We start from the raw sequence: 27,256 nt of genomic DNA, 5'->3' as shown, positions 1-27,256 counted from the left end.
ATTCTTTGCAAATTCTCCTCCTAAAAGGTTTTCTTTTGTTTGTATCTTGGTAGTAACTCTAAATTTTTCAAGATTTGGACTCTAGTATTACAACTGTGCTCAGAGTATCTACAGAGAAGTGGTCTGTTTCATCATCCAATGAGCTCTGCCTGCTTGTGGCTGTGACACTCCAGTGGAAGGAAGCCAAGAGCCTATAGTAGCGATCCTGGGGAAAATTTAAGCAGCTGTGGCCATGTAATTTAAAACCTCCGAAAAGTGAGTTGTAGTCTGTGCACAGCGCACAGTGTTAGTATAACATGAGGACTCGATGTAGCCCGTCCTCCATAGGACTTCCCCGCCTGCCGCAGAGAAGAGAAGACTGAAAGACAAACCTGAGTGCAGCCGGAAAGGTCCAAATAGATGAGCTTGTGGCATCCATTTCCTAAATTCAGGTACTGTAAACCTTTGTCTGTGAACTTTCTGCAATAAGCCAAACTAAGATTCTGTAAGTTGTGGAAATGCCTGAAAAGACAGGGTGAGAGAGAGAGGAAGGAAAGTAAGTGACTATAGTTGTTTCCTCACAGCTTTCTTAAGCCACTATGACAAAGAGAAGTAAAACTGTAAATTAATCTTTTCTCTTTGCAGATATTCAACACTTAAACTTTATTGTTAATTCTCTTCCTGTTAAGGAGATTGCAGTATTATATCGGATAATGCCTAATTACATTTCAAATGAAAATAAAGAAAATTTGCCTAAATTTTTAAGAAAGTTGATTAAGATAAAGCTTTGGGGGCAGGAAGATTCGTGTATTCCTATTGTTTGGAAGTTAGTTTGTGTTTGAAAACAAAGTTATAGAGTTTGCATTATTGTTGCATTTAGGTTTTATTGTGGGCGCACCAAAACAATGTGCAAAATATCTAGAAGGACAAAGCCTTTCGTAAACATTTAAATGACAATTAACTATTACATGAGAGTGAAGATTTGGGCAGAAAGGAGGCAAAGTTAAACATTACAGGCTCTTAAAATGGATATGATAAGCAAATGGTTTGAAAAAATAGATTTGCATATGCATGATTTTGTAACAGTTTCATTACTATAGTTAAAAAGAGACTACAACAATTAGATATAGAGTTTTAAAATGGGATAAGAACAGTCTGCAAGTGAGTGGGAAACAAATGAAGGAATTAAACCTGCTTCAGAGACTATCAATCACACTGGAGTTGAAGTCTATTAAGTATGGCATTACCACCATGACCAAAATGAGAGCTCCCAGGGTTTGGGGTGGTGGGGGTGGGGAGGAAGAAGAAGAAGAGGAAGAAGAAGAAGAAGAAGAAGAAGAAGAAGAAGGAGAAGGAGAAGGAGAAGGAGAAGGAGAAGGAGAAGGAGAAGGAGAAGGTAATTAGGCAAGTCGGTACTACTGTGCAAGGGCTCACAGTTTGAGGATACTCTGTGGACAATTTTCCAAACCTTCCTAAGCCTGGCATTTTTTAAAAGTGCAAGAACTCCCACTACTGCCTGCTCTTGTAATGGAATTAACAGCATGCTCTTGGTTTGTGATCTGCAACAGTTTAACAGCAAATTAAAAAGCAAAAGAACAAGAGTGGAAAAAGATGCCTCTCTGTCCCTCAAAAGCCCATGATGACTAATTAAGTTCACCTTCACAAAAACGGTAAATAAGATATGCAAGCATTGATCATTAATCAGGTTTATTACTACAATTTAAAAAACACATCTATATGATATAATGATTCCCATTCCATAGCAAATCATTTGGTTCAGATCACACATTCTCTCGGGTAATGGCTGTGTCCCTGAAATTCAACAGAACAGAGAGGAATGCCTTCTGGGTTCCCCAGGGGCTGGGTAGGCAGGGCCATAAAGGAAAAGCAACACTAACAACCCAAAGACACATCCCCTCTCCTAGGGACGTTTAGTTAACTAAGACTTATGCCAAAGTTTTGAAAATGCTTTATTTTTCTTCCCCTGGAGTGTATCTTTGTGAGTCAACTGAGTGAAGTACAAGTTTCTGGGGATGGGGTCGAGGGTGGGAAGGGATGTCATTTCTAACAGCCCTCTGATTTGGAGAAAGGAGTAGTAAGGCAGTTAGCATGACACAATGGAAAATGCACAAGGTTCTGGAATCTGACCAAATCGGATTCAAATCTCAGCCCTGACACTGCCCTTCCCTATCCTCTCAGAGACTGTTTCCGCATTTGTTAAGGGGAGATGATAATTTTTTTTTTCAAGCCTAACCAACTGTGGGGCCTCCAGCTTTCCTGAAACTCAGTTTTCTCATCTATAACATGGGTATAATCCTATCTGCTCTTTCCTCTTAAAGGTGTGACAATTAAATGAGAACGAGGATGCAATAGTATTATATTGAGGGTGATTTTTGATGATTAAAATCAGCAGAGACATGGTAGAAGCTTTTTAAAATGTATATTGTTATTGCTACTACTACCCTCAAATAATAATAATATATCAATTGTTCTTATCGAGTTTGTACTACCTTCTTCCACTTAATGGAATAAATACTCATCTGACAAGTGTGGTGCATATGACTGATTCAAGAGTTTGGGGTCCTCATATTGCATCTATACCCTCATTTTGGTCATGGTGGTATAAATGGTCATTGGTTTCAACTCTGTTGATATTGATAGTCTCTGATGTAGTTTTTATTCCTCTCATGCATTGCCTAATCATTTGCAGACTGTTCTTCTTACCCCATTTTCAATTAGTCTTTCTTTCACTTTAGTAATGAAACTGTTACAAATCATGCATATTCAAATCTATTTAAATCTGATTCAAGCCTATCGTTCAATTTCTTAAAGTCCACGTGATCAATTAACAATGCCAAAAGTAGGAATCAAGCTAGGATTTCTCAACTTTTTGTCTGTCACAGATACTTATAATATGGACATATATCTTTGTCAGCATAATGTTATTAATGCATAAAAGAAAATACTTAAAATTACAAAAGCAGCCAATTGCATTGAAAAATATTATCAAGATGCTTTAGAAAATCAAATGAATGGGATAATATATGTGCATCTTTATTAACATATTAAATAAGATCTAGTAGAGAGATCTAATAACTACTATGATTTTGAAGTAGTGATGAGTGCTAATGATATTTTGAAATCTTTGTAACAACTATAATAAGAAAATATTTGTGATAAGAAAACATTTGTAATTTATATGGGTGAGAGTCCTGGGGATTACTATAACTATGCTAATTTTGAACTTACATTTCAGTTAGAGATTAGTAAAAATAAAGATTTGTTTCCCCCATTAAAATTCATGGAACTTCTGAATTTTATCACTGGTCTCCTTGGGACATTCACCCAAGGTTAAGAATATTGGGTTTGGCAAAAGAGATGTTCATTAGACCAAATGACTCCCATATTGAAAGTCTCTAGATGGCTCTCTTGAGGTGGAACTTCATGAGAGCCATCAATTTGAAAGCAAAGCACAGGAATCTTGAGTGGCCCTGTAGGCCTTTCTAGGGATTTATAGGGTTGCAGATACTTTTTTCCTGGGAGGAGGAAAGTATCAGTTGACAGTGAAATTGCATTTGGCAAATTTTATACAATACTCCTGCTTTTTATTCATAATTTTAGCAAAGAAATGTGTCCCTTACAAAGTAAGATCTGGTTCATCATTTTCTCAACCCAGGAACAACTTGATAATTCTGATTCCTCTCCTAGGTAGTGTTTGTAGTCTGAGTTTCATTTTTTTCTAATTCTTTGATAACTAAGTGTTTCTTATGTAAGGTGAGGGTTTCTCTTCATGATTTATTTTTCTTATGATAGTCTTTAAGATTCTTGAAGAAACTACAGAGAATTTTTTCTCCATTTTTCTGGCTTTTTTTTTTTCATTAAAGAATTGAGGTCTTCTGTGTTAGATCTCCAATATATGAGGCAGTTACAACTGGAAGGAATGTATTTTTTTTTAAGACATAGGATTATTCTATAAAAGAGAATATTTACATAAGGATTCTTTTGAGTCAAGTGTTGGACTCTTTTCACATAATAGAATTTCTACAGAAAATTCAAAGGCTGTGTTTGACCTATCTACAGGGTAGACTTTGATGATTTCCAGTCAAGGCAACAGCTACCTCTGTCTGCCCCATTCTGGAGGCCACTGGTGAGACCATATAACATGAGAGTGCCTAACAAAAAGAAGTTTTCAAGCCAATTGAAGGATCAATTCATCTATATGAAAAATAATGAGACAACATGCCACTATAGCATATAATGTTCCATTAAGGAGCAAGGATCATAATAGCTTTACTTACCACTATATGCCTAGACTGTCTCACACACAGTAATTGATCAACATATGGTGAATAAGTGAATGAATGTTACTATTAGAATTCAGGGAAAGGAGAAATGACCATGAACTTCTGGTAGATGATGTGACTTGAGGTGTAAAGCCTGTGGATTAGCAGAGAGAAAGAGAAAGGCATTCCAGCTGTAGAGAAATAGAAGCATGTAGCAATCAGATGGTGGGAATTAAGGACTTCTCTTAGAAAACCTGGGCAGATAAGTTTGATCAGATAATGTTAAAGGACAGTAAGGGAAGAGTCTAGACCTTAAGTATGTCAAAGACATGATTAGACTATTTGTTCCAGGATGATGCTGATGGCAGAGAGGGCAGAGCAGATTGAAGGAAGAAAGACCAGAGGCTGAACCATCAGGGTGCTATTCCAAGTGAGGTGCTGAGAGTGCCACCTAGGTTGTGGCAATAGGAATAAATGGAAAGTGTATAATTCAGGAAATATTTAAAAGCAAAAAAATGTCCTGGAATGGGCATAAGCTGTGGGCAGTCCTTATTTTCAACTTTAGAAAACTAAACAAGTCCCCAAAGAAGTGAGGAAAGTATTCAAATAAAAAACTGGCAAGTCAATGTTACCAGAAGGGCAAACATATTACATACATCTTCTGGCAAATGATTTCTTGGAAAGAAATACTAAAGGCATTGAAGAGAGAATGACAGCAACAACAAATAATATTTCTCTGGTTATTTTGGGTTTAAGGAACATTTTTGCATACTTAAGCATGTTTGAAACAATGAAAAACAAGCAAAAATAGAGACTCATTATGAAATATGATTTTTTTCTTAGATAAGAAAGCCACTGTACATTTTTTTCATGTGACAGAAAACATCAATATCAAATAGCATTTATCCTAAATGTCCTCTCAATAGCAAGGACTAGAAGTTAAAATCAAAACAAAATTCTCGAGAGACTGAGCAAAATGGTGTAGATGATAAGCGGCTTGTTCATCTCTTCTTGCATCCACATCAAAGTTATGATGAAAAAATGGAGCAAACAGCAAGCAGAATCACCTGGGGCCTAGATGGACAGAAGCCCTACAATGTGGAAGAGAAATAGGAAATCACCTTGCAATGGTAGGAGGTATGAAATGGTGAAGATATGAGGCTACCAGTCCTGAGCGGCCGAGTGGCACAGAGGCTATGACAACGGCAGATGTTCCTTTTAAAGCAGCTGCAACTGTGACTCAACTTTGCAGTAACAGACTCACTCACTCTGAGAACTGGCACTAGGTCGGCTGCTCAGGGTGCACTGGTGACTTACAGGGAGATACTGAGTTGTTGGAACGAAGGCTAGAGGTGAGGCTTCCTCCAGGGCAGAAGTGATGGAGGTATCCATTGTTCCTCTGTTGAGCCCTCCCTCCTCCTAGTGTGTGGATTCAGTGCTGCCATAGCTGAGACAACATCATACTGGATAACAGAGGTCTCTCAGCCCAGAGGATTCCCTGAAACCCCATCTCCCCCAACACGTGGCCCCACCCAAGCCACATCTAGTTGTGTCCTTGGTGATTCCTGTGTCCCTTGCTGAGCAGCTCCAAGACCTACACTAGTGGCAGCTGGCCTTCGTTTCTAGTGTTGTTTCTTGAGGCAACTGTAAGCACAGCATCTGTGGATCACTTGCTGAATCTTAGCAGGTGGCCAGGGAGGGGCACAGGCTGTGGCTAAATTTGGCTTGCAGCTGAACCCCTCTCAGGACCATGCCACTGCACACCTACTACATGCTAATAAGACCAGGAGGAGCTTTGCTAGTACATAGAAACAGACACAGAAGGGTAGCCAAAATGGGAAGACAAAGAAGCAAAACCCATATGAAAAAACAAAACAAAGATCTACTGATATAGAGAATGCAGTATGTTGAGGAAATGTATTCAGAAATAAAAATGATAAGAAAGATGACAACTTTGAAGGGCAGGAATAAAAATTTGATCTAAATATAAAAGGGGATTCTTGAGATAAAAGCTGAACAAATGGAATAGAAGCATTAAAAAGAAAAATACTTCCTTGACTGAGAAAAGATCTAAGTTTTAATGTTCAAATGTTTACTATGTTCCAGGAAAATTAATTGAGAGAACACAATTAAGTTTGGAAAGTTTTTTAAAAATTTCTCAGAGGAAAGGAATTTCTTGCAAGCATCTTGGCAGAAAAAAAATAGGTTACCAACAAAAGAACAAAAAATTAAGCTGGCTTTAGATTCTCTTTAACCAGAGATCTCTAAGATTATAGAGCAACATTTGTAGGGTTTTAAGGATAAAATAAGAGGTATGATTCAAGAACTACACACCAAAAGAAGTTGTGATTCATCCTCCAAGACAAATGACAATAGAAAGTCACTTTCAGAAAACAGTAGCTGAAAGTCTAACACTTGCACATCTTTCCAAATAAAGAGTTTTAAAACTATATTCTAGTCATCATAGGATGAATTAAAATCAAAATTAAAGAATAAGGAAATTGTGAAACAAATGGACTATCAATGAATGATAAAACTGGAGTTAGGACTGCATAATCATTATAAATACAATTATAATATTGAGTACAAACACCAAAAATGAATATTAAAAGGGAAGTTAAATGATTAACAAAAATTATGCTTAATATGATTAATATGTGTTAGTATCTGTTTTAGGGGAGCAGAAGTGGAGAAGCATCTCAAGAGAGAATTAAAGTGTGTTAGATCTTTGTCTAATACAGGGGGAGCCAAAGTCATCATTTCATCATGACTTTGATAGAGAAAAGCAGGTTCTTTAAAAACATACAAATAGCCACTAGTTAGAATACACAACAGAATGTGCACATACATTTGAAATACCTTCAGATTATAAAAGTAAACAACATGGTTTATATAGCAAAAGGCAGAAATGATGAGTACAGTAATACATAATTTTTTAAAATCAAAGACATAAAGCAAGATGACAAAAATAAAGCTATAAACTCAATTTTGATAAGAAATAATAGTCTTTTAAACTACCCTCTTAAAAAGGGAAAGAGACTGAAAATTTTATAAATAGCAGTTAGCTACATGCTGCATGTAAAAGACAAACCCAAAATCCAGGGATGCAAAGGTTAAAAATACAGGAATATATCATTACTCCACAAAAGCACAAGCAAAAAAAAACCAAAGGTGACTGTATAGGATAAAGAATATAATTTTATGTGAATAAATGCTACAATCTATAATGAAACATACTACTTATTAATCATTATATAGAAAATAACATTAAAATAAATTAAGAGAAACTTGATAATAATAAGAGAGTAATATATCACTATTATAATATGACATTCTTATTTAGAAGTAATTTTAGTCACATTTTTTTGTTTTAAAAGAAATCAATTAAATCATACAAATGAAAAGTTAAAAAGATATCTGTACTTTATACCCATCCAAAAATGACTATTCATAAAATATAATGAGAAAATATAATTAAAAGCATACTATTCACAATGGCAATTAAAAAGATACCTAGGAATAATTTCCATAAAATTATCCATATGAAGAAAACAAAATTTTATTGTAATATTTAAGAATATTTGAAAAAATTTTTAGAAGTATACTATGTTCTTGATGGGGAGACTATTGGAAAAATATAAATTAGTTCTTAATTTATTTTATCTTTAATTGTTAGCGTAGTAGATTTCTACCGGCACTTCAAAAAGTGTATACATATAAATGTACATACATTTACTACAAATTTGTACACCTATTTTACATTTGCTATTTTGAAGATTTAAAAGATGTATAGCATACAACTCACAATTAATAATAAAATACACAATACTCTATTGTCAATTCCATGTAATCAATCCTCACACAAAACTTTCATTGACTTTTGCGAAACTCATTGATATAGGTAATAATTTTGTCTTCTCTCATATGCATGAAGGAAAAAAAAATCTGTTACTCTGTTGAATTTCTTGTTTTCACCCCAAAATAAAAATAAAGATCAAAAAATGAGGACTAGGAATAGGTATATTTTAATTTACATTGATGAATAAAACAAAGGTGAAAAAATCGGAGATATATGGTCAGACTTCACTCATCCATCAATGAGGTGAATGAATAGTATGCTGAATGAGATCATAGTTTTCAGGGATTAAAAGAATATTTCCTCAGCTTTTGTGCTATTAACAATGTTGAAGCTACAAACATGATACATTTTTTAATTTAATTTGCTTTATTAATTGTTTTCTTCATCATTTTCTCAAGTCAAAACAATCAACAAAAAAACAAATAAAGCCCTAATTTGTATTGATTGCCATTTTCCATGGTGTAGTATACTCCCATTTCAGCTGATTCCAAGCTTCCAGTAAGAGGTTTACCACTTTTTTTAGGCTTACACATATTCAGAAAATGTTTAGAGAGAGGAGATAAGGAAAATTTCTACCTAGAATTTTCTCTGTTTAAGCTTTTCCAAATGTCTCCCTGTTACTTTTCAAAGAATTTCAAACAGTCATAGTCTCTAAAATGGTTTATTCATTCACAGTAGCTTGAAAATGCATTGAATTTGTCCCAATATGATCATATACTCTTCATGATTAGTCTTTCCTTGGTAAAAATAAAGAACAATTGAATGACATAAATTTGTGATAAATTTGAATATTCTATCAACTCTTGACAATGTCTTGTGTTCTTCAGTTTCTTTTCCTCCAAAGAAGTGCTGGCTTAGGAGAAGCAACATTTGTGTCCAGGATTGTCAACAGTACACAGATGGAAAAATAATCAGTAGTGGTGGGAGTTCCATAGGTAACCAAAGCATGGCAATGGGGGATTTGGAACACAGTGCTCAAAGTCTAAGGAGACAGGACAATGGTGTTCTGTTGTAAAGAAGTCCCAGATGCTGGAATAGAATTTGGGGGCCAGGCCTCAATGCTCAGTAAGGGGGAACCAGCAAGAGACAACAGAGCCTACTCGAGCTACTGGTCACATTGCTTCAAGAGTGATACAAGGCAGAGGACAAATTATTCAACCTGGACCCACCAAGGAAGGAGAGGATAGGCACCAGCTTGGGGACTGGAAAGCAGCAATCCTGTTATCAAAATAGTGGTGCCCCAGTGATGGGGTTTTGGCAAAAGAGTACTGTTTGGGGGGATGCTAGAGTAAGCCAGTACACTTCTGTGCAATACAAATAAACATTCATTACCTTGGTAGGAGTCGCATTGTCCTGTTGGTGATATGTGTGTTAGATAGATTGAGATACAGGACTCCAGAACAACCCTCAGAAATGTATCTCATTGATTCATCCTGCATAAAAACAGAGGGAATAATGTTATCAAAGTCTAGTCGGCTTCACTATTACCCCATCATCTCTCTATCATCCTTCTCCCTTCTTTAAAAATGTACATACAAGACCTGGCCTCTCCGTATTCTTTGATACTAGTTGTAAATCAAATTAAATAGAAGGTGATCGTTTTGCTTGAAGCTTCATTACTCCCTCCCTTTCCTCTTTTTTTTGAAAATAAAGTCCCATTTCATCACAATGATACTGCATTGAAATTTGAATCCTTACAGGTTCAATTCTGTGACAGGAAATTCAAGCTCAAATTTCAAAGTGTTAAACACTTCAGATGCATGAAAGTGATTAAAAATGGATCAGTTTTAAATTTACTGAAATTATTATGAAGGACAAGAATAGTAAATGCTCTCAATTGGACCTCATTAAAAGTGAGCCCATATTTACATCTGTATTTATATATAAATGTATATGTATGTGTGTATGTAATTAAGTTTCTGTGGTTTTGTTACCAAATATATTAAAACCGCTAAACAGATTTGCACCAAATTTATGGCAAGTTTTAGATGGCCTGAAGTAAAATATTAGCTATATACATATTGGACAAAATTTCAGTGCTGGGAGTACTGTGGGGGAGAATCTCAAAAAATTCAAGCAACTATCCCCCAGAGAGCTGAAACTGAGGTACAAAAGAATGATGTGACTTATCTGAGACAGACAGAAAATACTGATTTCAAGCATGAACCCTAAAATGACATTTCCAAGACCAGATGAATTGTAAGCTTTCATTGCAATGGAGCTGCTTCTCATATTTATATATAACTATTTATAAAATGCTCTAGAATGAGTAAGTAGCAGGTTTTTATTTATTTAATGATGGTTGGTGAGTTTCCCCAAGAACACTGAAGAGGTCAGCTAGTTTTAAATATTTGTGGTACATTGGTCCTGAAAGGATAGGTCATTGTAGGAAGAAGTAAATTGTCACTTGGCTAGGAGATGTGGTTTGGAGAAGAATTCTGTATGGTCATATGGTCACCCTAAACACCACTAAGGATGGCAGAGGTTTATTTTCAGCAGGATCATCAATATTTAACGTTCTATTCATAGCTATCTTGTAGTCATGGATATATTAAAAATAACAAAATCCTGCAAATCAAGCTCCTATCACATGAGACAGGAATTGGATGATTTATAGGGGCAGCAAACCCAAGCTTCTTTTATAAGTTGTAAAATGGTAGTTCTACTGTTGGAAAGGATCTGTGTGCCAATGCCACATAAGTGCAAGTGTGGGGCTTTCAGTAAGCACTGTACTTGTGCCACTGCATTCACTCTGTCAGTAGTTTTCCTAGATACTCCACCACCAAAGTGTAGGATTTGGATTTACATGGATAGATAAAAAGCATACAGTATAATTTTCCCAGCAGGAATGGAAAGAACAACCATTATGGTGGCATTATAGTTTGATGGAAATGACATCTATCTTCAAAAATAGTTATGGTATCAAATGTCAAAGTGATTGCACACCTGTTAGAAGAGTCTGGCAAAAATACAAATGAAATGGGGCAAGAGGGCAAGAAGAGGATAGAGTGTCAGTTTATACACCCTTAGAGAGGCAGCCATGGTGAAGACGAAAATTTGGGGACTAGGAAAAGGAAGTTGGAATATGCTTTGTTTATCATAGAGGATTCTGATATCCCCTTTGACGTGAGGGAGCGAACCATTCTCTGCATTTTTCTGTCCTAAGAAAATTCAAATGACTCCTATTCTCAGTATTTAAAATAACTCAAGTTTTAATCCCCAAATATTAGAGCACATAAATGCAAAAATGATAGATTGCAGAATGAGTTGTAATTTGTCCACAATGCATTCCAATCTTTCTCAATGTAATATATTCATAAGGCAAGCTCCTTAGAAATCAAAGCTTTTTAAATGAACGTTACTCAATTCCTTAAATGTAAACATGTTTCCCAGTCTATGTCTCAAAGTGGAAAACAATAGTAAAGTGTAGTTGGATAAAATTAGCCCTGTAAATTAGTAAACTCTAAAATTGAAACAGATTTTGATGTTCACAAATTCAATGCAGATGGTATTGTTCTGACTTTCCTATTAGAAAGCTAACTTTAAAGAATATGATCTTTTATTTAAGTGCAAAACTGAAGTTCTCTGAGAGCAAGAACTGAAACTTAATTTGTTTTTAAATACCCATAACACCTATATTTTCTAACATATAAATTCCCACTATACTATTATATATGAACATAAATATATCATTAACATAGTCAGTACAAAAAAAATTCACAAAAAATGAAATAGAATAGAAATTTGAAAGAAAGAACTATAACGATGAGACTGGGAAGGCAGCAAGCGAGAGTCAATTCATGGAGCCTTTTCACCTGTGCCCTGGAGCTGGAGCTTAATGAGGTACAGGACACAATCAGACCCTTCTTTCTAGTGTCTGCTGTCTCCTAAGGGGCTTGCTCCATTAGTTGCTTCATCTGAGTCTCCACCAGCCTCTATAAACCTAAAACAGGTTTCCCTGCCTCTATTTTCCTTCTGCCATCACCTCAGCCACTTTCTAGAAAGACGGGCTTATACCTAATGCCTCATTTTCTTACTTGTTGTCCACTTTGCAGTTCACTACAATTAGAGTTCTGCCCCAATATCTCACTGAAACTGTTCTAGCAAAAGCCACCAGTCACCTTCTAATTCTCAAATCCAGGGGCACTTCTTGGTCCTTTTCTTATCTGTTCACTGTTGTCACTTCCTTCTGAAACTGTTTGCTCTCTTGCCTTTTGTGATACCTCTCTGTTTTGAACCTACTTCTCTTACTATTCCTTCTTAAGAGCTTTTGCTGTTTCTTCTCCTCTGCCTCCTCCTGAAAGTCAGCATTCCCAATGTTCAATCCTAGGTAACTCTCCTCATACCTTCTCTCTCTCTAGGTTGATCTTACTTACTTTTGGCTTATATATGTATGACTTATATAAGTGTCAACCCAAAATAGAATCTCAAAATCTAGCCAATGTTGTCCATTACCTACAAGATATCTCTATATAGTTGTATTTAATAAAAAAAATGTTATAGAGTGTTTACTATGTAAGATCTGTGCTATGTGCTATGACTATCACAAAAAATGAGACACATATTCTGCTCTTTGGGCCTCTTAGGCTAGTGGAGGAGGCAGAATCACTGAGATTAAGATTACTTATGACAGGAACTCAGAGGAGCAGCAGCGAACCCAGCCCTGAGAGTCAGTGATGTCTTGGTAAAGGAGGAGGTGCCTAAAGCAAGCCTGAAAACCTGCCAAAGAGGAAAGCAGCCCCAGAGAACTAAGGGAAAGAGTATTCCAAACAAATAACACTGAACAAAGGCAAAACAGAAAGAAGTTTTGCGAATGCAGCAAAGAAATCATAGCAGCTTGTGGTTGCTGAAACTTAATGAGTATGTAGGATTTGGACCAAGATGAGGCTGGAAAGGGAGGCAGATGCGAGACTAGAGAGGGTCTCCAAAATATAGTAATATCAAAGAGCTTTGACTCTATTTAGTAGTGTAGATGGCTTTATTCAATACTGCAGATGTATATATGATAGAAGATGGAGTGAAATGGTCAAATCTGCCTTTAGAAACAGTATTAATGTGCTCATGGAGTGGAAGACAGATTGGAGGTAGATGACGAGGGACCAGGAAGAAGCTGGCTAGGGTTACATGTTCATTTCTAACTTCTTTGGCACCACCACGGTGAAGACCATGTAAATGAGCCTATTGTTCCTGCTGAGCTCAATTTTTCTGTCTCATACACATGGCTTTAAATATAAATATAGTCCATGTTTGTGTAATTGTTGAATAGTTTCCACATTGGACATATATCTACAGGATTAATAATAGCACTATATAAATGGGATAAAATTTCTTGCCAATGTTAAACATAGTTTGTTTTTTTTCCACATTTAACCCTAAATGAGCACACAGGCATGTATTTTGGCAACATCTCTGTGTATTAGCACTCCAACATTGCAAGTTCCAATCAATGTAACAACAATAAAAGAAGCTTCTCATACTCACCGTGAGTGTTGGGCAGTCAGAGAGATTCAGCTCTTGCAAATTTTTACAGAAGCCTAGATCAAACAAGTGACACATCACTAAACAACTTACTACAAATGTTTAAACTTAAAGTTTTCCATCCTACATTCAATGTGATGTATTCATTAGAAAACAAACAAAAACCTTGGCAAATAACTTATTCTAAGTACATGGTTTCTTTTCCCAGAAAAAGATTTCTTTTGGCTCTAAAGTTAAAATATATACACATGTTTATTATTGTTTCAGGATTACAGAAGGAAGAGGAAAAATATACTACTTTGGGAAAAACAGTACATTTTAGAGCTTTCAGCTCAAAGCACTTGAAGAAAACCAACCTGATATTTTGTGGCATGAATTTTTGTTCATTTTTTTGGTTTCTTCTTAACATTTTATTATGGAAACTTTCAAACATACAAAAAAGTTGAGAGAACTGAAGAATTGCGCAATGAATAAATCTACCACCTAGATTCTGCAATTTATATCTTATAGTATTTGCTTTATTGCATATCCAGTTGTATACCCATCTCTATATCCTTCAATCCATTTTTTAATGCATTTTAAAGTAAGTTGCAAACAAAGCATGCTTTCCCCCAAATACTTCACCATGCATATCATAAATAATTCAGTAGGCATAATAAATGACAAAATGTTTAGGTTAGATTTACATACAATTTACAAGGAATTGCAGGTAGAGATTGGAAGGTCAGAAAGGCCAAGTGCCTTGAAAATGTCTGGGACCAGAGGCAACCACACAGCTTACAATCTAGAAAGGAAGACAAAGAGTGGCAAAGTGATACGCAGTTGACACTCTGAGTCCTGACTGAGGGTAAATGAGACCCCCCAATCTGAGACAGAAGAGAAATAATTAGGAGAGGAGACACAGAACAGTGCATGGGAGGAATGCTTGAGACAAAGAAGAGGGGAGGTATTCCAGGTGGAGGGGACCCCATCAAGCAGGAAAACCCCAGGCTGGGGAGTGACCCTGGCATTCACACTACTACACTGAATAGAAAACACATCTGCCACTCATAACCACATAGACCCTGGGTAATAACAACAGAAATGTTATTAATTATAAATCCATTTTGGACATTTTTTCCTCTGCCAAGAATTGACTATGTCCTAAGCAATAAATGCAAACCAAAACCACCTGCAGGATTAAAAATATGAAAACAATTCTGTTAAACGTGCAGATTTTGAAAGTCATCATTAATACTTACTAAGGAAAAAATATATTTCTCTAAAAATATAATAGCTAAGAAGGGGTGTGATTTCAAATATAGCCATCAGAGAAAGCTTCACTGAAAGGTGATCCTTGAGCCAAGAAGTACAAGATAACAAGGGCAGTTGCAATTTACCCTGAGCATTTCTGGAATCCACATTCAACATGATTGGTGATTGGGAGACTGTAAAGGAGAGAAAAAAATAAGCTCAAGAAGACAGCCATTGGAGTCCTACTCTCGTTTGCACATCTCAAAGCTATAAGGAGAATCCCATTAATTTCTTGAATCCAATGTGATGATAAACTACCAGTTTTGGTTTTCATAATGCTAAGTTAGCCCTAACACTGTGGAATACTTCCTCTGGACCATGCACTGTGAAGTCTTAGATGCATGGTCCATTTCATCCTCTCAACAATACTAGAAGTATCTATCCTTAGCTCCATTTTACAGTTACGGAAGATGAGGTTAAATAATTAGCCTGAGGTCACATAGTTAAGCAAGTAAGAGAGCCTTGACTCAAACTCAGGGCCCAAACATTTACATTTAGTTGTTAAAAACAAAGTAAGTACAAGGGTGCTGAGCCTATACACCACTATTCTATATGTGCCTTTATATTAATTGGAATGTCCTCGCTTAAAAAAAAAAAAAAAAAAAAAAAAAAAAAAAAAAAAAAAAAGCTGCTATTATCTGTCAATAATATTCAATGGTCCTTAACTGAAAATTTTTTCTCCTGCAACCTAGGGACTCCACCACACCTCAGCTGGATCTCCAGGCTCTCCATCTGCATTAGTTAAGATTACCCAAACCTGGATTTCAAAGGAATTCTTTCATTGTTGTGTCTGTCACACTAAGTACTTGGGGCCAGCTGGATGTCAAGATGCGTGTGGTAACCATCATAATCCTGCTCTTGTTTTGTAAAGCCTCTGAGCTCCGCAAGGCAAGCCCCGGGGGTGTGAGAAACCGAGCTGGTCATGGCAGGGTGAGTGGGGGCAGGAGAGGCTCCAACCTGGTCAAACGCTATGCACCAGGCCTCCCCTGCGAAGTGTACATGTATCTTCACGAAAAATATTTAGATTGTCAAGAAAGGAAACTAGTTTATGTGCTGCCTGGCTGGCCTCAGGATTTGCTGCACATGCTGTTAGCAAGAAACAAGATCCGCATATTGAAAAACAACATGTTTTCCAAGTTTAAAAAGCTTAAAAGCTTGGATCTGCAACAGAATGAGATCTCCAAAATTGAGAGCGAGACTTTCTTTGGTTTAAATAAACTCACTACTCTCTTACTGCAGCATAACCAGATAAAAGTCTTGACTGAGGAAGTGTTTATTTATACACCTCTGCTGAGCTACCTGCGCCTTTATGACAACCCCTGGCACTGTACTTGTGACATGGAAACACTCATTTCAATGTTGCACATTCCAAAGAACCGAAATTTGGGGAACTACGCCAAGTGTGAAAGCCCACAAGAACTAAAAAATAAAAAACTGCGGCAGATAAAATCCGAAGAGTTATGTAATGAAGAAGAAAAAGACCAATTGGCCCCAAAATCCCAAGTGTCAGGGAGACACCCTGTCATCAAGCCTGAGGTGGACTCCTCTCTCTGCCACATTTATGTGTTTCCCATACAAACACTGGACTGCAAAAGAAAAGGTTTGTAAGTTTCTTACTTTTTCATTTTAATGGATGATTTAAAATGCTCTTTGGATCTCATAACCTACCCTATACCCCGCCATGTCTTAGAATTTCTGGTGTAACTTCCACTGGAAATCTTTCTCCAGTGACAATGGAATTTATCCAAGCTTTTCTGGAGCCCAAACTCGAAACGATTGGTAATTTAGGGGAGATTAGAAGAGGGCAGGAATAATCCCTTTAATCTTAAATCAAATGTAATTTAATTTATGTAGGTAAACCAGTGGGTATGAAAACGAGTGCAAATGCCATCTACGTAACCTGACTTAATACCAAGTAAAGTCAAAATGGTGTACGTCCATGGGTACGTGATAACCTAGGGAAACCCATGTGCAAAAAAGGACAGGTGAGAGCACTGTCAGAGGAGGCCAAGCGGGATGTAGTGATGGTGTATCTGTAGGTCTTATAATTTAATCTCAAGGCTTTAATAAATACTAACATTTTATATCTTAATTGTCCTTAAAATATAAAAATATTGAAAAAAACAAAGTTAAAAGTATTTAATCAGAGAACTCTGAGACTAAGGAAATCTTTCTAGAATATTAATTACCTATTTCCTGAAAATCATTACTGGTTTTATATCCTACACAATATGGGGCTAGTACTGTGCAAGATTTGCACATACAGGATACATCATGAAATAAGAAAACAAAAGGGAGATTTTGGTAATGTTCTTGACATGTTAGTGAAGATGTTCTCAAAACGTGGCCTTGGGATTGCGAATCAACCCTAAGATAACAAGCCTTGTGACAACATCCGTATATTTCATTGTTGGCATGGATTAATAACTTGTTTGTAATGTTAAATTAAGGCCAGATAGAGCACAGTGTCAGTCCTTCTGCTTATTTTGGGAGGTTTTGCTTCGTTTTGTTTCTTAAGGAGCAGAAAGGGAAAGTTAAGAGGAACATGGAGGCTCTGGCTCCTCTCAAGGGAACCATAAGCAGGAATTTGTTGATGATGAAGCAGCAGGCAACTTGAGCCAGAAGTAAATTTGTTCATTGTTCAGATTTGTTCATTTATGAGTAAAGTCATGCGCAAACCTTGGCCCACTCTGACTCTGTAAAGTGGCACCTGGTTAGGTCCCATTACAGCTGTGGTGGCATGAGAAAGTTTGCTTATTACAACATTCTGTGAATTGTATATAATTTAAAACCATAATAGAGCAATTACAGTATTGTAACCTGGGAAATGCTATTCTGGAATCCTATAAATTTAAAAGAGTATTCCTTAACTGGGAACCTACTATGTTTTAGTTACTCTACACACAACTTCCAGGAAGGTAGTAGGATCCCCATTCACAGGCGAGGAAAATGAGCCTCAGGGAGGTTCGGGCACTTGGTAGAGGTCTCGCAGGCAAACTCCAAAGCTGAGGTTGAAGCCTAAAACGTGCCAACAAGTGTGGAACTAGCAGTGATATTAATAAGACTCTTAGTGTGCCCAGTTTCATGCACTATTTCATCTATTCCTCACAGCCTTAAAAAAAGTACTATTATCCTCATTATATAAGTGAGGAGACTGAGGCATGAAGTAAGTTGCCCTTCTAAAATCACACAGGGAGTCCCCAAGAAGTTCCCAAGCCACTGACCACCATGCAATGTCATCTCTTCCTTCAAGATTCTGGGTACATCTATTAACCAAGAATTTATAACAGCTTTCTAGGTGCTTCCTCCTTGTATTGAACCCTCCTCTTAGGCTCTGTACAACACACCATGCACCTGATCACACATGGGGAACCTGAATACAGATTCCCCTAACTCAGAAGTTGTGACTTTCCCAGCTGATGGATGATGAGTCAGATTGTGTGCGTAGGGTACCTAATATGTGCGAATTTGACCACAATTTGACCACATAGGCGTGGAATATCACTATTTTTGCCTTAAACATCTGACAGCAAGAAAAAGAAATAATAGCTCTATTCACTGGGAAACAGGCACTTTGCCAACGACTTAGTCTTTCAAATGGAATAAATGTGAAATTAGTTGAAAGCATGTTTATGCCATATTGAGGCAAATAGAATTGCCAAAAATACATGACAGTTGGAGTTTTAAAACTGCTTTTTAGCTTCACATTTACCAGAATAATTGACCATTTTTAAAAAAGGATTTATTTACCTCTAAGATTAAGGCTGGGGATGATTATGCCCATAAATTGCTCCCAGCTGCCTTTGAAGTTAATTTCATTGCTGGTTTAAACAATAATTAAGAATTTTTATTTGCAATAAACAAGCCTATTTATGTCTCTTTACCTACTACCACCATCCCCTCATAGTAGTTCTGACATTTCTGACAACCAAATGGGAACTTACATGGAAAAATTTCCTAGTTTCCTCCTCTAAATCAACTAGATTTCATTGGGTGAGGGGCAAGGTTTGCCAGGGGTGATAATCATGTAAATACGATATTTGTTAAAGGTTTACCAAAAATTTTGAGTAGCAGCAAATAACAACGTGGTACTTGGTCTAGAGATGGGACAGTGACCAAATTTGACTTCTGGTCTGGGAAAATTTGTATTTATATAATCTTTATTAAAAACAAACATATCTTACATGAGTATTTGCAATGCTCATTCAAGTTTAAGGTAGAAGAATTAAAGAACTGTTTTTACTCATCAAGACAACAAATAAGATTTTTCTATGTTTTTCTAAGCCACACTCCTAGTAAAGGCTTTGGTTTGCATCTCCTGGTATTATTTGTGTATTCTATTTTTACCCAGGGCTGCTGCTCACCATGCAAAAGTTGGTTCTGCAATTCATGTTCTTTTTTCCAGCTTCCACAAGTCCACCACATTGCTTAAGCTGGGTTTCAGGGTGTTCTCATAAACAATTTTTTCTACCCATTATTTGTGGTTAACCCACTTTAGCTTGTCCTATAGTGATTGCTTAGGAGGTGTCTGTCATCTATGCTCATATCCAGGCTAGTAGATGTGGGTTCAGCAAGTAAGTCCTGATAAACGGCCGGTTTTCCTGAATCTAGGAGATGCTGACCCTGATGATAATAAAGACCTATGCCCTTACTGGCTTTACAGGGCCTTGGTGAGGACTTGGGATTTTTTTCATAGTGAGATGGAAAGAGAGTGGATTCTGCCATCTGGTAGATGGGAAGTCTCCTGGGAAAATGACGTGATCTGATTTACGTTTTAACAGGATCACATGGTTTTAGGACACTATTGGGATAATCCAAACAAGAGGTGAAGGTGGCTTGGACCAATGTGGTAGCAGCGGAGGAAGTGAGAAGAGGTGGGATCCTGGCTATTTTGAAATAAAACTCTATTCTGCCTTTATATGCCCTCTAAGAAGATGTCACAGCCATTCTCAATAATTATTCTAAATGCTAAATGCCAAGGTATTATTTCTTTTGTCTGTCTTTGGTTACCTCTGGTTTTCAGTTATTACTAGGATATCTTTCTCCTTGTTTGCATGTAGTATCCAAGAGACAATACAGCTCTCCAGTTAGGGTCTTGCTGATACGAAAGGGAAGATTATCTCGCTGTTGCAACATTACAATAAGTTCAAGTTTTAAAATCTTTCGCTTTTCAGTATGTTAGGTCAAACAGAAAAAAAAAAAATCTTATCAAAGGACAGAAATAAGATCACTGAAAATTTTAAAACATTGTTATTACAAGCAGCCTCAATATTCCTGAACCATTAAACTTAATAAACATTTGATGAATTTCTATTATTTATCATGGAGTTATCTATTGCTGCCTAACAAACTACCCCAAAACTTAATGGCTTAAAACAACACAATTTATCACTTCACAGTTTGTGTGGGTCCAGAAACCATATATGGCTCAACTTCAGGATCTCTCACAAGGCTATAATCAAGATGTTGACCAGCGTTCAGGGAAGTGGTCTCATCTGAACATTCAACTGGAAAAGGATTCTCTTCTAAACTTATATCAGTGTTGGCAGGATTCAATTCCTTCTGGGCTATTGGACTGAGGGCCTGAGTTCCATGCTGGCTGTTGGCCAGAGGCTATTCTTAATCCCTGGCCATGTGAGCCTCTCCAACATGGCAGCTTGAGTCATCAAAGCTAGCAAAACAGAGTCTGCTAGTAAGAAAAAAAGTCACAATTTCTTGTAGCCTAATGATGGAAGTGGCATTCCATACATTTGTTGCATTCTATTGTTAGAAATAAGCCACTATGTTCAGCCCTTACTCAAGGGGGAAGGGTTTGCACAAAGGAGTGAATCATTGGATGCCATTTTAAAAGCTGTCTACCACATACCACTTATTTATTTATAACATATTTGGCATTGTCCTAAGCCTCCCTTATGAAGCTTCCATGGTGAGAAGATAGCAAAAATGAAAAAAAAAAAAATCAGCAAAATGTACACTATGTCTGCTGTTGATAACTACCATTGAGAAAAAGCAAGGGCTAGTGGTATTATTATTATTCTTGTTATTGCCCACTCGAATGCTGGGAGATGCCATTTTAAATACAGAGCCAAAAAGGTCTCATGGCCATCCCAATATATTGGCTCTACCCCAGTTGCTCCCCAGTGCCCATTTGACCCTATCTGCCAAGCTTGAGGATTCTAAGCAGGTGGAAGAGAATAAATGAAACAGAAAGGTGCCATGAATGTGCAGCGGAGCATGGTGGTTAGAAGCATAAATTCTGGGGCTAGCATGTCTATGTTGAAATTCTAGAAGTGTGACTGTGGGCAAGCTGTGCCTCAGTTTCTTCTTCTGTAAAATGAGGTTAATAATAGTACTTAGCTCATAGAGTTCTTGTCATTTAATAATTGTTGGAGCACCTGCACATTGATACTAAACCCTAAGATCCTATCAAGAAGAGAAAGCAAATTTAAGAAAAAAATGAAACAAAAGAAGAAACTACCAACACCATACTATTAACAATCATAGATTCTGAGCTGTTAAAAGTGGGGAAAAAATAAACTCGAGTCTTTATGAAAATAAATATACTATGGGTTAAAAATCATAAATAACAGGGGTTTTTTTTAGTATTTAGAAGAAATTGTCAGAAATTCAATTATTCTGTACTGAAAGGGACATTATGGATACCACCTTCCAAATTTCTTTTGTAGGAACAGGTTTGTTTCTCTTCATAGGCTTCATTTGCCCTACTTAAAATGGAATAAAACCTCTTAAAAATATTTTTCTAAGGATTAAAAGAAAGGGCAAGTATCACGCTAAAGTATAAAATACACAAACTTCATATTTTTTAAAAGCAGGATTTAAAAACAAACATAAATAGTAAGAGATAAATTGGGTGAACATTAATTTCCTATTAACCTGTGAAAAATAACCTGGATTCCTCTCCAGAGGATTTTCCTATATCAGGAGCAGCAGCAAAAGCAGTTGTAGTAGCACTATTAAGATTGTTGTTCCTGGGGAGTTCAGTTACGGCTGTAACCCCAGGGAATGATGGAATACAAACTAGATCACAGGATTTATGGAATCAGTGGATGATGAGGAAGCAGAGGCGTCAAGTCAAGACTACTCTTCCCTGAATTGTAACATCCAAGGAAAGGAGAAATAAGATAACAGCTCAAGGGTCCCCAAGCTCAAGAGCTTTTTGTTTGTTTTTTAGGGTGGAAAGACCTGAGCCTAATTGTTGGCAGAAATAACCTGAGGAGGGGGATAAAATGAAGATGCATCAAAGAGGCAATAATTAATAGTGAAAACTCCTAGAGAGTGGTAAGGGAATGGGAGGGGACACAGATAGAATGGTTTGATTTGTTTTGTTTTAGCAGTCTTTTTTAAAAGCTTCCCAGGTGGTTCTAATGGATAGCCAGGAGTGAACCCACCACTTCACCTGATGACTGAGCCAACTGAGATGTGCTACCTGTTCTTCTCCCCTTGATTTCTTGCAGTTGCCTCTAGGAAGTTTCTCTGAACAGCTGCTCAGCAAGGAATTGCTCCTCTAAGCATGATGCACTTGGTTCACCAGGCTTTGGTGGAATTTAGCATATGCTAAGCCTTCCTTGTTCATACATATGTTCTTTGGCTTTAGATATCCCTTTTCCCTTTATCTTTAAGAGCTTCAATCACACAGGTGTTAAGAGTGACTCTTCAATCACACAGGTGTAAGAGTGATAGAGTAAATGAGGGTCAGAGGAGAGTTTGATAACATGAATATTATTAATTTTTCCAGAGCTGAAGAAAGTTCCAAACAACATCCCTCCAGATATTGTTAAACTTGACTTGTCGTACAATAAAATCAACCAACTTCGACCCAAGGAGTTTGAAGATGTTCATGAGCTAAAGAAATTAAACCTTAGCAGCAATGGCATTGAATTCATAGACCCTGGTAAGTTCCACAGAATAGCCCTTTAAACTGGGAACAGCTGTTCTCTGTTTTCTTCTATGGCAACATTTATAGTAAATACAACTTCATTTTAAAGAAACTAAATAATAAGAAGTGAGAATTCAAAGTAAACATGGTGCTTAAATTAGAACTTGTTTGGCACTCAGAGAAATGTTCTCCAGAATATTGCTTTATGAAGTATAATACTATATATTAGTAAGCAACAGTTTAATTGGTCCAAATAAGAGTGTTTTATAGAATACAATAAAAAAAATAAGAATATGTACTTAATGGTCAATAAAATGCTAAACTTGTAGTGATTTTTAAAGGGAACTTCAGACTTGGGATTTTCTTTGCTAGTCATTAAGTCCCAACTTGTTTAAAGTAGGACTTTAACAACTTTTTTAAAGCAAATTTGAAAAATCTGCTAAGCACCAAGTTCATAAGTTGAGATAGCATGTGCCGAAACCGGAGCCAGTCATAGTTTATCTAATCCTAGATTAAGATCAGTTCTCTTTTCCATCCTTCAAATCTTTTCATTTTCTAAGCAAAGCCTCTGACAAACTATAAAAACAAGAGTGTGGGTTAAGTAAACCCACTGTATTTAGAAAGAACTGAGAATTACTGCAATATTGATTAGATTTATAACATACATAATATATGTGCCTTCACAGTGCTACTTCAATTTGAAAAGTCCTGTCTATAAAAATGATTAGTAATACTATTGATAATGCAATGTTAATATATTTTGAGTACAATTGTTTCTTCAGCTTTTCTTAATGGTAACTTAATACTATTAATAGAACATAAAGATTTTAACATTGTAGAAGTGAAAATTGAAAATTAATGATCTAGAGCTACAAAGGCATATTTTAGTATTAAGAATATCTTTTTAAAATATTAAGAATTCAGAATGTTACAAATTTCCCAAGGGAATGAAAATATGCTACGCTTGGTCTATACACAGAGTATAAACTTGGGAGTATCTTTAAGTTGTGAGATCAAAAGCAATTTTCATTTCACAGTGAATAAGAATACTGCAGAGACACCCTTCTCACAAATGAAGCAATCACCGTATTAGTGTGAAGGCGTCACTGGTAATCAGTCCACAAAGCCAGGCAAGGCCACAAAGTGAAGCCTCTGGAGGTGGGAACCCTCTCTTGCTCCATAAGAACCACAAGACATACCGTGTTGCAGGTCTCTGGGCAAGAGCCTGATTTCCTTTTGACTTTAGCTTACCAACTATCAAAAGTATTCATGAAAACAAGTTTTAGAGCTATCTCTAAAGAGATAAAGGTTAGGTCTAACATAAAAGTAGTGAATAATGCTGTAATAATATTTTAATTATAATAGAACTACATTATGTAAAGAAAGCTAGAGAAGAATGAAAGAAGACAATGTAGAGAGATAATAGAGCAAAATGGGCTTGTTTTATTTCTAGCGGTATTTTCCCCTCAACAATTATGAAATTCCCATAATTGTGAGGATTCCTTTTCCATCCTTGGGATTTCTTAAAGGCCTTTTAATCCTGTTTATTCAATGTGTTTTCCTTGCTAACACACAGTGTAAACTCCGTTATCAGCAGTAGTATTCTTTTTCTCCTTTGCTCAATTCAGTCCCAGGAAAGTATTTTCCACATTAACAAATATTTATTAAACACCTACCAAATGCTAACCACTTTTCTTGGTTTATGTTCTGGAACAAAAAAACTATCTCAGCACTTAAATAAGTAAAAATGACCTAAAGAAGTTTTCAAATAAAAGACCTTCTGTACTTCTGGACCTCTGAGATGAAACACTACCAACAGCTTATGCTGGTAGGTATACAAATGCAGTGAGATCTGCCAGTCTTTAAAAAAGTATAAATAACAGTTTCATAAAATACCAGATATTATTACATAAAAGGGAAAGAAGATATCCTGTTAGGGATTTTACCTACTTTAAAAAGCAAATAAAAACTAGCTTTCCAAAAGTGCCTGGATACATATGGTCTAAGTAACAACTATAGTGCTTTCAAAATAAAATCTAGGAATGTTTACACTTGCTTTCAGTCTGAAGGACTGACTTGTTTTAAGAAAAGTAAATTGTTGACTCACAGAATGTTAGCAAATAGGGAATAAAATGCATTATCTTCAGAACTATCATTACAAGGGCTAATAACCTTTTGCTCCTCCCCAGGCCCTGCTCTCCCCCAACCTGCATCCCCAATTATTTGCTTTGCACCAAAATAGGAAGAATGCTTTTTAGGGGAAATTATGGGTTTTGTCTGAGAACAAATGATATGAAAATGCTTGATGGTGTTGGTATGAGAGCATATTTTCCAAATTTAAAATAAGGACACTGTATGTTCTAACAAGAGTATTTTAAAACAGCAATGAGAAAATATTTGAAATAGGAACAAAATATTTGAAATTAAGATTGACCTATAAATTCTAGGGTATCTGGTCAATCCACATCAACTGAAATAGAAATAATCTAGATTTAGATTTCTTTACTCTTAAAAGGGGATAAAAGAGCTTTTTGTTGTGTTATTGTGTGTTGTGTTTGATATTTATTTTAATTATCCATCCTCTAGCAGAATTAAATACATATGAATTCAAAGCCGATAGCTAACATAGTTTGCCAAAATGGACAGATATTTTCATAATGTTGATAAAATTGTTTTGTTTTTGGATGCTACAAGAGAATAATTCCCTCCCCCTAACCTGGGAAAAGGCTGTTTTCTAGGCATTTTCAGAGTTTAGTGATATCCTAAGGAGCTGTCATTTTTCATTTTTCATTTTTTATGCACTTACATCTTATATTTGAAATATTTTCTTAATTCATACCTTGTGTGTGTCATCTTTCCAGTGAGTATAAAAAAATTCACATGAGCCCAAAATACATCTTTCAGAAAACTAATTTTAAGTTGATTTTTTTCATATAAAATATTGTGTTCTAGTAAATTTAATAAAAGGGAAAGCTTTCTTCTCCCAACACAGAAGTCTTCTCCAGAAAGGTAGTAGAGAAAAAAACTTTTATTAGTGAATAAACATAGAACCAGAGTGTGATGCACATCACAGGCAATCTGCTAAGAGAGTGCAAAGACAGAATGAAATTTCACTCTTTTATATAACCAAGCAGATACAACCCAATGCATACATGTTTTCAGGATAAATGAAAACTAGTCCGTAGATAAGAGGACTTGACAGCACCATTTGTCACATACGGTTCATCATAACTTTACCTATAATTAGGGTGACTGACTCTGTTAGCAAATTGGCTTTGTCAAGAATAAAACAAACTTCTATCTTTATGACAAGTAGTTTGCAACTTGGAGCAAGGCTCCTACTGACCCACAGAAATGGGGAGATAGGGGTGCTATCTTTCTTGATAATTATATTTCAAGGAGAGGGCTCCCAACTCCTTGAGTAAAGACCTTTTTGGCTCCTAAATCTGACAAAAATCCTTGTTACTCTTTTAAAGGACATGTATACATTTCTGACACACTCTGTGAAAAAGGAGGAGAGGGAAATCTTTTCCTTTATTTTCAACAGAAAAAAATTAAGTCTCTTATTTTTAATTTATATTTGTCCTTATAATACACCTTACAGTTGCATTTAACCCAATTACTCATCAGTTTAATAAATATTTTCTGTTTCTAGCTGCCTTTTTAGGACTCACACACTTAGAAGAGTTAGATTTATCAAACAACAGTCTGCAAAACTTTGACTATGGAGTATTAGAAGACTTGTATTTTTTGAAACTCTTGTGGCTCAGAGATAATCCTTGGAGATGTGACTATAGCATCCACTACCTCTACTACTGGTTAAAGCACCACTACAACGTTCACTATCATGGCCTGGAATGCAAAATGCCTGAAGAATACAAAGGGTGGTTTGTGGGAAAATACGTTCGGAGTTACTATGAAGAATGTCCTAAAGACAAATTACCAGCATACCCTGAAACATTTGACCAGGATACAGATGATGATGAATGGGAAAAAATACATAGGGATCACACAATAAAGAAACAAAGTGTAAGAATCACTATAGTGGGGTAACACAGAAATTCTTCTGGTCACGACTAGTTTAATTTTTGCTCTATGGTGTCAGGAAACTGTATGTTTACATTTTGATTAACTGTGTTGCCTATTTATGCAGGGTTATCCAGCTAAAGGAAGGTTTCTTTATTATTGTTATTGTTGTTGTGCCAATTATATAATCAAGGGAGTATGCTCATCCCACTTTCCTGCCTGTTTGCAGAATGACCTTTGGTAATGATTCCACACTGATAACCTAAAGAAGTTGGGTCCTGATGATGGTATTAGAATTTCATAAAGTCCTGTATAAATGTTTTTACGCCTTTTTGCGAATAATATTTTACATGCCTTTTGATAGCTGCATGTACATACTTAAATATGATCAAATTGAAAAGATACAAATGCTTAGTAATAATAAAATGTCATTCCTCTCTG

The 27,256-nt window shown here is 36.2% G+C and overlaps 2 protein-coding genes across 2 annotated transcripts in view; one reads left to right on the top strand and one right to left on the bottom strand.

The window, feature by feature from the left end:
• Positions 1–27,256, bottom strand: part of FBXL13 (F-box and leucine rich repeat protein 13) — a 241,176-nt gene that overhangs the window by 112,476 nt on the left and 101,444 nt on the right. Inside the window, exons 10-12 of the mRNA XM_016145844.2 lie at positions 13,603–13,655; positions 9,454–9,554; positions 372–501 (exon numbers count right to left, since the gene is read on the bottom strand). Coding sequence (XP_016001330.1) covers positions 372–501; positions 9,454–9,554; positions 13,603–13,655 — 284 coding nt within the window. The remainder of the gene's footprint in view (positions 1–371; positions 502–9,453; positions 9,555–13,602; positions 13,656–27,256) is intronic.
• Positions 114–27,256, top strand: LRRC17 (leucine rich repeat containing 17). The gene is made up of 4 exons (XM_016145944.2): positions 114–431; positions 15,585–16,492; positions 22,649–22,804; positions 26,445–27,256. The coding sequence occupies exons 2-4, from the start codon at positions 15,721–15,723 to the stop codon at positions 26,840–26,842; spliced, it is 1,326 nt and encodes a 441-aa protein (XP_016001430.2). The 5' UTR covers positions 114–431; positions 15,585–15,720; the 3' UTR covers positions 26,843–27,256.

This window comes from Rousettus aegyptiacus, unplaced genomic scaffold, assembly GCF_014176215.1.
Source record: "Rousettus aegyptiacus isolate mRouAeg1 unplaced genomic scaffold, mRouAeg1.p scaffold_m13_p_13, whole genome shotgun sequence".
Taxonomy (NCBI): Eukaryota; Metazoa; Chordata; class Mammalia; order Chiroptera; family Pteropodidae; genus Rousettus; species Rousettus aegyptiacus.
The sequence above is the reverse complement of the archived record's forward strand: the minus strand, read 5'-3'. Positions and strand labels throughout refer to the sequence as shown.

Excerpts from the sequence above, each read along its gene's own strand:
- LRRC17 (XM_016145944.2), top strand. The coding sequence starts at position 15,721 with ATGCGTGTGGTAACCATCATAATCCTGCTCTTGTTTTGTAAAGCCTCT. Across the intron at positions 16,493-22,648 it reads ACTGGACTGCAAAAGAAAAG|AGCTGAAGAAAGTTCCAAAC; the intron begins GTTTGTAAGTTT and ends TAATTTTTCCAG. Across the intron at positions 22,805-26,444 it reads CATTGAATTCATAGACCCTG|CTGCCTTTTTAGGACTCACA; the intron begins GTAAGTTCCACA and ends TTCTGTTTCTAG.